This window comes from Rhinolophus sinicus, chromosome 13, assembly GCF_057876585.1.
Source record: "Rhinolophus sinicus isolate RSI-liver-muscle chromosome 13, RSI-T2T, whole genome shotgun sequence".
Taxonomy (NCBI): Eukaryota; Metazoa; Chordata; class Mammalia; order Chiroptera; family Rhinolophidae; genus Rhinolophus; species Rhinolophus sinicus.
This window is the reverse complement of record NC_142513.1, coordinates 2,672,896-2,683,549: the sequence shown is the minus strand read 5'-3', so window position 1 is coordinate 2,683,549 and position 10,654 is coordinate 2,672,896. Positions and strand designations below refer to the sequence as shown.

Below are 10,654 nucleotides of genomic sequence, written 5' to 3'. Positions count from 1 at the left end.
TTTATTTCAACTTTAATATACACTTACAGCAAACTACATTTGTATTCATTTTTATAAATCAATCTATCAAATTACTATTACAAGGAACAGGAGTTTAATAACAGCCTGCTATGAGTTAAGACTTCTACCTAGAACTGAAATATAGTGACTATTTCAGGCTATGTTGTGCCTTCTAATACTAGAGCCATAATTGAATAACTATACCTCCAACAGCGTGCTGCAAGTACCAGCTTACACTCAGGTAAACATTGGAAATCAAAGACTTCTTCTAAGCATGCTTACATTTTTATTATTTGTAGATCTTCTGAACAGGTAAACTAATAATACTTTATCATTTAGTCCAAACTATATTCATTTTATATAAATTTTAGCTTATTAAACTAGTTTTGTAAGTGGTTTAGTTAACTCAGTAATATTTGTCTAATGCAAATGTTACTACAGTAAGAAGCCAATTCCTTTTACTGTTTGGTTCCCCAAAATTCTCTCTCTAAAAAAAGAGTGGCATTGTGTAGACAGGTTTTTTGGGCTTAGAGTCATGTTATAATGTTTTTTTTTCATCCATAAGACATGTACCTGAGTTCAAAGGTCAAAGGTTGGGTGACAGTTCTTTTTCTCTTTGTGGGGCCACTCTGGTATTTTCGGTTATATACGGAGTCATTGGATAAAACTTGATAACAACTAGGTATCACACACTAACACTTCTCAGGAGCCACGAATAATGACAGCAGTCCTTTGCGTACATTACAAAGCTCCTCTTCTTGCTATGGCCAAGAAAAAGAAATTACATTTTAAATGATCATTGTAAAACCATCAAAACAGAAAGACACTCAGCTAGCAAGGCTTCATTTCCAAACAGCCCCTTCCATAAAGCTACCGTGTATCAGCGCTCACGCCGGCTCATCCCAGGGTCCGTTCCTAGACAACCACAGACTTCTGTGATCCTCCCTGATCATCTAGAGCAGGGGTCTCCAACCTGCGGCCCGCGATCCATTGTTAATCGGCCCGCAGCAAATTCCAAAAATATATTTAGTTTACTGAAATAAACCTGGTGAGGCAATACGTACTTCACCTCGAGTGAGTGGCCCGGCTGTTTGTGTATTTTACCGCATGTGGCCCTTGGTGAAAACCGTTGAAAAAAGTTTGGACACCCCTGCTCTAGATGATCCATTGAGAGAAGACCTTTAGTCTTTTAAATCCCAAATCAATGAAATTTAGATTTGCTATTTCAAAGGACAAGTAAACTATAGTCTAGAGAACAATTTGCACAGTGCTCAGTCGGGTTGACTGGCATGTCTGCTTCAAGCTGAACTGTCTCAGTCAAGCATCTTGATCTCCAGCTGTCCCAGGACTGAGGTTCTAGGAAAATGTATCAAGTGTACGAACAGATCCTGCCTACAAAGACTGCACCAAAGTGGACGTGAGAATGCCTCCCCTCTTGGAGAAAACTCCGAAGACACAGTCGCACGAGCAGAGCCCTCAGACCTCACAAAGGGTACTTCCCCCGCCAAAGCCGCTGCTGGCTGGAAGACCTTTGCAAAGTCCACTACTTTCCCCTCCCTACCTCTATAAATGAAGTCTTGTTTCCAGTAGATCTGCCCTGACACCCCCTTCTTCCTGAGAACTCTGCAGGACGGAGTTCAGCAGCAGTGCACAGAAATCATTCTTCTAGTTCATTTTTAAATTTGCAGTTGATATTTTTTTTCTTTAGGAGGGACTCATTATTTAGATCACCCCTATTTTACTATAAAGATGCTTCCATGATTCTAATTTAAATAACTAAGTCACTGGACTAAAACCACCTCCTCTATCCAAAAAGAAAGAAGAAAAAACTGTGAAAGAATTTCCCCTTACAAAAGCACTATAGATTATTCCATTTGAAAAACCCAAGCTAAACATTTACCATTTCCTTAAGAAGCTTGGCTTGCAGCTTTTTCATGTTTTCTTTCATGAAATACATCTGTAAAATAATATTTTCCCAATGAAATTTACTATAAAATGCTCACAGCAGAAGACACGTTAGACTAACTACTACTGAGAAATTATATAACAATATGAAATTGATACCTCAGATGTACAAATAGTTTTTTCACGATCAGGGCTGTAGAAGACGTTTTTATCCAATGAAGCTTTCAGAAAGTGAAACCTAACAAGTAAAATGATGAAAAGTTACCTTTCAATTTGTGAGGAATTCAGATTAAATTGATATAGCACATTTAATTAAAAATTTTAAATAATATAATCCTATTAATTTAAAATCAAATTTTATAGATTCCAGTGATTAAAAATGTCATACCAACCTCCCCAGTTCATTTTTTTGATAGGTACCGAACTTCTGAAATGTCTTTTCCCAAAAGTCCTAAATTTTAAAATACAAAATATAGTTACACTTTAATATGATTAAAAATTCAAACTTGACGGAAGAATTTACTATATTTCCATTATGTCTAATTTAAATAAACAACTTGGCTATATGCTAAGAATGTTCCAGATGTCATACACTCAGTGTTCAGATAAATAGTGCAAGTAAAATCTCTCACGATTTCTCCCTTATTCTCAAAGGTATTCATCATAAACTTAAGTCTGTAACTTAAGGGTGTTTATATGAAACACTAAACACAGAAGGTCAACAGAGGTTTTCCTGAGTGTAGCTCTTTAAAAATGAGGTTTCAAAATTTTTTAAAAATTTAAATTCTTAAAAGCACAAACCACAGATTCCTTCTCCAAATCTTTTAAACACTGTGCATCTTCTTCAAAATTCTCCAGCTCCCGTATGATGCTGAATTGGAATTTATCAAGTTTTTTGGTCCTATTAAAGAAACAAAGTAAGATTATTTTAAAAACTATAGGACTCAGAACATACAGCATTCAGAAGGTTTTTATTACACACCTGTATTCCTGAATCTTATGAGTCACTGTTTTCAGATGGTGTTGAGCTGTTTTCAAAGACTTCTTAGAAAAATAATCTATCAATTTTTGGCGGACCTGAAAAATACTCATTATTTACAAAATAACAATGTAACCAAGACTATGTTAAGAACGAAGCCTTTAAATGTAACTTAGAAAAGTGAAAAATTAAAAACTCAGCAGAGTGTTAATAGGCAAGCTCAGGCAGAGCAGGGTCTGGTTCCTTTAGGAAGGCTTTGCCTAAGGGGTGAGGTGGTAATATTTTCATAAGGACCCCACACTCTACAATATTTTAGAAAAATGTGAGTAATTATAATTCTCTTCAGGAACACAGCCTAAAAGTTATACTCAGAATTATTTACTATCATTTTTCACAAAACATCTATTCACATCCAGCCACAGACGCATAACAGAATATGTGAATTAGGGCTTCTCGGTTTAGACTAGGTCAACCTTGGATAAATCAAAACAAAATAAATATATAGAATCTTAATTTCAGATTTTACCCCAAAATAGAAGAAAAAGGCAAGGAAGAGGCAGGGCTGAAAACCTGTGCAGAAAAAATATAGTTTATTAACAGGAGGGCAAAAAGAACTATTGTAAATATAGGCATGCAAGAAAAAGAGATGGGCGGAGCAAACATTAGAAACTAAACATTGTTTGAGAGAGTAGCTGTGCAGACACGAGCACATGGCACCTCAGTGATGAAGGCCACCTACACACAGAGCTGGTAGAACCCAGTGAAATGGGGTTTGCTCCTCTGACTGGGTCGCTTATCTTCTTTCCCAGGGCCTCACTAGCGGTCACCTCTGTGAGATCTAAAACATAGTAAAGGAGGCATGAAAAGACAGAAAAAGAAAAGGCACAGAAAAATCATAATGTTAAACAAATTAAAAAGGAAAATAGGACAAAGAAAGAACCCGTAGAAAAAGAATAGGGATAATGCACAGATTTTAGAGGAAAAACTCGCTCATGAGATAAGGCGTTCACCTCAGAATCATTCCAATTTTCCACGAGTACATGACAAAGTTGTTGTCAAAGGATTAAACAGGCTGGTAGTTTGGTAGAAAAGTGTGGCATATTATCATATTGTTGGGGATAAGTCATAATTTAAAGAATAACTCACATTTAATTGCTTTCTAAATTCTGTATTAAATTCTTCACACATGTCTACACGTGAAATTTCAGATTTCCGGTTCTCCCCAGAAATAGAAAAGGCATTTGTTGATAACAAAGATACACTTTCAGATCCTGAAAAAATGAAGACAATCAGCCAAAGTTAAAATATGTATTCTTACAAATTTAGACTTACTGGTCACGAGGCTGGAAACAAATCTATCTTATTTTCAGATTCTACGTGCAATCTAAGGATTATGAAATCAAAGGCAGACCTCATTAATTTTTAAATTTAAAAATATTTTGATTTATAAAAATCCATTTGGCATGGGGATTAAGGCAGTAATGGTACATTAAAACGGAAGATTTTTGGATTTTTTTTTTTAACATTGAAGTAGTGAAAACGAGTTATTAACCCAAGCTAATAAGTTCATACTCTAGTAAAACTTATATGAGGTAATTAGTGATAGAAAGATGAGGGATGTTTGAGTAAAAAAGACCTTTACTACATGATGCACATAAAGTGAACTTTGTGATGAAGCATCCTCCTCCTTGGACTTAACCAAAGACGTCTTTACAAAGGGATATGTTTTGTGGATGGAATCATTCAAGATCGAAGAAAGTACCGTCCAAAACAATTGCATTTTGACATATGCACATGACCTACATACCTTTGTCAGTGAGATGAGCTGCAGCTTCCATTTTAGACAGTTTTCTGGCAAGGAAGTTTGCTCTTAATTCTTCCTCTTCCAATCCTACTTCGTAGGAATTAACTAGATTATCTTCTATGTACATTCGTTTGCGACTAAGATGGGGTGTAGGGCCTTGGGAACAATTAAAAAATAATAGTGCTACAGTCTTGATGTAAAATACCTAATATTTTCTTGTTTTTATGAAAAAAGCCTTTGTTTCGATTATTTACTTTGTTTTAGGCAACTGTGCGTTAAATTCTATGTAGTTCCTTATTTTCATTTTGACATTAAGTAAATTGAATACTGGTATGACTTAAAATATATAATCCCTTTAGATGAAATTGCACAGTAGTATTTCAGTAATTAACTTGTGTTTTGTTTTTGTTTTTTAAGCAAGGCTATGACTACAAACCTGATCCATGAGCAGAGTTACGGGGCATGTTACACCGTATTTTCTCTCTTCTTTCACTAGATGTGTTTAATGGGCATGCTGAATGACTTTCCTAAAATATACATCAGAAATTAGAAAAAAATACCATAAGTATTTTCACATTCATCTCTGACCATCTTTCTCAAACCCAAAAGCCATAAATTGCCAATGCTGTGAATTCTTTTTCAGGTTGTTTTATTTCTATCCCTACCTTCTCATCTCTAACACTACAATGCATTAACCTAAATTCTCAGGTTGACTTCAATCTTAAATTATAGTAATAGTTTTGATCTGGCTTTTGTGACTACTCCTGCTTTTCTATTTCTCCTCACTCGGATTTTGATTTGAGTCAGAAAATGGGGAGCCATAGAAAATAAGTTTAAACTCTTCTTTCAAGCTCTTCTTTTCAAGTTTCTTTTAAGACACATCTTTTTCATCTAACCTTACGTTTTACTGTTTCAATGCACAGGTTTCTTTCTTCCAAATTAGTTTTTTTCCTATTTCATGAAAATGCATGTCCACTCCAGTTCCCTTCCTTTACTTAGATTACTGTTCTCTCTCCACTTAGTCTGTACGTACCCCCCCTTCCACTTACGTCTAGGTCAGATCTTAGCCCTTTCCAAGCTGTAAAATTCTGTCTTAACTTTCTGTATGTTACAGATTATCAAATTTTTGTTACTGGATTGATGGACTTTTATAGTGGCAAAAAAGCTCAACCGAATTCTGAAACCAGTAAATCCTAGTTAGAAATCAGTAAGCCAGGGACTCAGCAGCTATATCCTCACTATTTAACACCTTATTACTTCTCATTTTTAAAATTTCAACTTTTTTCTATAATCAAACCATCCTACATATTTTAAACAACAGGTTTTCAGGTAATAACAGTGGAAAATATTAAATTATAATTATAGTAAAAGCTAGTAATCGATTCTTATCAGATCATCTTAGTTTAAGGAAAGTTTGACAGCTATAAACCATATATAACTCCCTTTCTCTATGATTTTCACTGGTATTTGCAGGTTCAAGTTCCATAAACTGTTTTTCAGAACTGTAACTGCTTGCATTTGAATAACTGTTGCAATTTTGTGTTTCTTGAGCAAGTACCACAGAATTTACATTTTTTTTCTATTCACAACAGTGTTATTCTTAATTGGAGTAGGCCTGGACTATTAATAAACAAGTCATATAGAAACCCAAAGAAAGTAAAAAAATTATCTAAAGCCAAAAAAAAAACAAAAAAAAACATTTAAACCAAGACGACTTAAATTATGAGAGAATAATTCATCTGCTGCTAAATTCAACACTTGTTCATAATTAAAAGGAAAAATAAAAGCACGTAGATAACCAGACCATTATCCTGATAACCAGTATTTACTCAAAACTATGGATAAGCATGCCTGCTAGTACGATATCTATTTAACATTGCTCCAGAGGTCATTGTCATCTTGAAAATATAAAGACTAGAAAGTATACGGACTGGAATGGAAAATGAAAACATTTTGATGCGTAAAAGTTTATGATTGTCTACATTCAAAATCCAAGAGATTCGAGGCAGGCAATTATGATAGAATGGCCAAGGTTGTTGGAGATAAAAAAAAAAAAAAAATCAATAGTTTCTATACGAAAGCAAAAAATTAAACCCAGAAAACACAAAATTTTTAGGTTTTTTTTTCCAATACAGCAAAAAGGAAACACATACAACATTTAGGAATTAATCTAACAAGAAGTATAATTTTATTTATGGAAGATTTGGCACAACTTTGTTGGAAATAAGACCAAAAAGTAGAGAAAAAAATGAAATATGTGAAGGAGAAAGCTCAATAGTAATATTGGGAAATGATAATTCTTCACTTACGGAAACAAATTTATATGGACAATCAAGGGCCAAGAAAATTTAGAAGTAGACGAATGAGACTGGGTGGGGGTGGGGTGGCTTTCATATGTATATAAAATCTTACCAGAAAGGATGACTGAAGAACTGGTGAGCGACTTTCTCTTGTACATAGTAAATTTTTCTCACTGTTTTTGGGTGACTTTATTGGCCCTCCAACTCCATATTCGCTGTTTAAGGATTCAGGTGATGAAGTTTTTGGATAAGGTGATTTGGATTTTGTTATACACTCATAATCCTGAGTAAAATCCCTTTCTGTTATTTCCTTCATACCTATATTATTGCCTCACAAAACACAAACAAAAAAGAGATGGCAGGTGTTATCACTGATGTCTGCTTTAGAAACAGTATGATTTATTTAAATTCTAAGAATACAGTAATTTATTAAATCCTCAAATCTTAGGTGTTTTTAAAAAGGATGCCCTTTCAATAAATCAAGACCAAATTATGTTTAAAACATTTTATAAGACTTTGAAAAATATTAATGGTTCAATTTAAAATGTAACTCTAACCATAAGAACTTTCAAAACATTTTCAAACAAAAGTATCTATAGTAGGAACTGCTCTATAATGATCAACCTGTTCTGACGTCATAGCCAGTACTGTCATATATTAAAGTCACAGAATTTTCTGGTTGGAATGGCTTGGGAAATCATTTGGTCTAAATCCTTCATATACAGATGAGGAAATTCATGGCTGAAATAAGTCTTAGTATAAATGAATTCTCAGACAGTGTTCAGATCAAATCAGGGCATATGCACCTGTCTTCTGAGTATGTATTTATCTGACATGACAGTGGTCCCAAGCATTATGAAAATATTCTAGAAAAGAACAAAATAGCTACTTTAGAGGTAGTATACGTTAACTGATTTGTCTTGAATTTTAACTGAAATTATGGACACTTAGAAATGCTTTCAAGTATCCTTAAATGGACTGAAATATATAAAAAGTGCAAACACTGTAGTGTTATAACATTGTTCCCAAATAGTCTTAGCCAAGACCAAGTTCCAAGCACTGACTAGTTTAACTAGTTTAAAGATGAAACTTTGACTACCTATGATCTTAAATATATACCCCTTAAATTTAGTCTTCAAATTATATTTTCATATAGAGTTATAATAGAAAATTAAAATATTCAAACTAAAGAAAAAATATACTGACCTCTCATCACCTCTACAGATGATGGGCTCCCAGACAAAGGCATAGGAGATGATGGACCTCCAGATGAAGGCCTCGGAGGTAAGTCAAGGCTATTATCTCTTGTAGCATCTTTCAGCAAAGATGAGTTTTTCCATTCTTCTGATATATCATTTCGTGTCTTGGTGGAGATGGCATCCTGTGCTTTCTTTGACAGCTTTGTGGTTTTGCTTCTGGAACGGGTATTCTCCTAAATGTATTGATAACTTTGAAATTACACTAGATGCAAGCAATTTATACTTGGACACATAAAACAATTTAATTAACTCATATTGAAATATTTACTAAATGTCTTAAATTACTATATACAGGCACAGCAGGGGCCATGGCATGAGTAGTGAAAGACTTTCCAGTTTTGTAGAAAACATGATGAATTCACAGGAAAATATCATACAGACCCCATAATAAATACCATAAGAGATACAAATAAAATGCTCGTAAGGGTTCGAAGGCAATCATATTCAGTTTAGGGAAACCAGAGCGAGTTCTGGGTCTCCTGGCCCAGGAGTTTGAAAGCAGCGAGCGGGTGGTGAGGGAAGGAGTTTTGAGAGCACAGAGGGCTGCTGATACAGCAGAGAAGCACAGGCCTTGTTTTAGAGTCACAGGTTGGTTATTCCAACCATTGCAGCTCTAGGGGTAACTGGGGAAGAGGGGAAGTCAGCATGGGAAGTTATTTGGAGGCTTTGAATGGCTGACTATATGGAGATATTCAGGGTATTTAATTGAAAAGCGATAAGATGAGAGGGGCCTGGGAAGACTTATCTGACTATATGTACAGTAAATTAAAGTAAGGAGTGATAGATAGTGTGGCGATAAATTATGAAGTCCTTAAAGTCTTCCAGGGTAAGAGAGAACAAAGTTACAAACAAGGGGAGATGGGGGTTTAATGATTTAAAATCAGAACAGTGTCATGGTCAGAGAACTGCCTTCAGTGACAGACTTTTGGGATTCAAACCTTTGTTTTACTACTTGCTAGCTGTGGGACCTTGGGCAAGTTCCTTCGTCTCTCTGAGTCTCAATTTTCTCATTTGTAAAATGAGGTGTCAATAATAGTACTAGTCACCCATGGTACTTACGAGATTTTAAGAAGTTAAATCTACGAAGCATAGATGCTCCTCAATTTACAATGGGGTTATGTCCTGATCTCCCCATTTTAAGTTGCAATATCGCTAAGTTTAAGATGCATTTACTACATCTAACCCACCAGGCATGCAGCGGCCAGTATCATGAGAGTATCCTACTGCATACTGCTAGCCTGGGAAAAGATCAAAATTCAAACTTCCAAGTACTGCTTCTACTGACTGTGTATCGATTTTGTATCGATTTGTACCGGTTTTCTGATGTCAAAAATTTCTGAGTGGAACCGAACCACCATAAGTCGAGGACTGTCTGTACTTAGAATAGCAGCTGGCACATTCTAAACACTGTATGCATTTTTAACTTTGTTTAAAAAGTTTTCAAGCACAGTGGGGTAGGGATATGTCTGTGACATTAGGAGACAAGGAAGTCAGGGACGGACAGAGATGGAGTCGTGTACGGGAAGGACCTCACACCCAGTACTATGGCAAGAGAAAGATCCCCAGTTTCCCAACAGGTTGTACTTTTCCTGAAGCATAATTTTGGAAACGACAAGGACTTCTCTAATTCAAAGATATTACCTTAAAGTTATAATTTGATTAGATTCAAACTCTGTTTTATATACTAATGCTAACTTACTATACATTTTAACATTATATTGCCTAAGGATCAATTCTTAGAATTATCATATATTTTCTCATACATGATAAATCTGAAAAAGAAGTGGCAAGATAAATATGACATTTTTATAAAAATGTATTCTATATTTAGTATTTTAAGAAGCTTTTAAAATTATTAATCTGAATTGTTTCTATTTACCTTTACTAGCAATTTCTCTTTCAATGAATGTGAAGCTTCTTTTTCACTTTCTGATTCTGAATTTGAGAGATCTTTATAATTTTTTTTGGTGTCTGCTGCTCTTCGTGGAAGTCTGGTTCTCCCACCTGGAACTGTCTTATCTACGTCTTTGGTGATGTTTTTACTGGGTGTCTTTAGGAGAAAAATTCCTGAATATTATTAGATCAATATTTGAGATACCAGTAATACAAGCTATTTGCTATAAAATTGGAACTGTGATAAGACCTACATAAACTATTTGTAGAAATAAAAAGGTCCCTGATTAATATTTTTAAAAATGACTGGAGAGAATATAAAAAAGGACTGGAAAACAATGGAATGGTAATTAGCCATAGAAAAGAATGAAATCTTGACATTTGGGACAACATGGCTGGACCTAGAGAGTACTAAGTGAAATAAGTTGGACAGAGAAAGACAAATACCATCTGATCTCAATTATATGTGGAGTCTCAAAAACAAAACAAACGAATAAAACGAAAGAGAAACAAA

The 10,654-nt window shown here is 34.7% G+C and overlaps 1 protein-coding gene across 1 annotated transcript; it reads right to left on the bottom strand.

The window, feature by feature from the left end:
• On the bottom strand, nt 1-10,318 carry SYCP2 (synaptonemal complex protein 2). Its single transcript, XM_088789049.1, has 12 exons — nt 10,127-10,318; nt 8,195-8,420; nt 7,101-7,306; nt 5,125-5,215; nt 4,692-4,844; nt 4,031-4,155; nt 2,888-2,982; nt 2,707-2,806; nt 2,298-2,356; nt 2,065-2,143; nt 1,901-1,957; nt 1-761 (listed from the first exon to the last, which is right to left on the bottom strand). The coding sequence occupies exons 2-12, from the start codon at nt 8,235-8,237 to the stop codon at nt 693-695; spliced, it is 1,077 nt and encodes a 358-aa protein (XP_088645175.1). The 5' UTR covers nt 8,238-8,420; nt 10,127-10,318; the 3' UTR covers nt 1-692.
• Between the last annotated feature and the right edge of the window lie 336 nt (nt 10,319-10,654).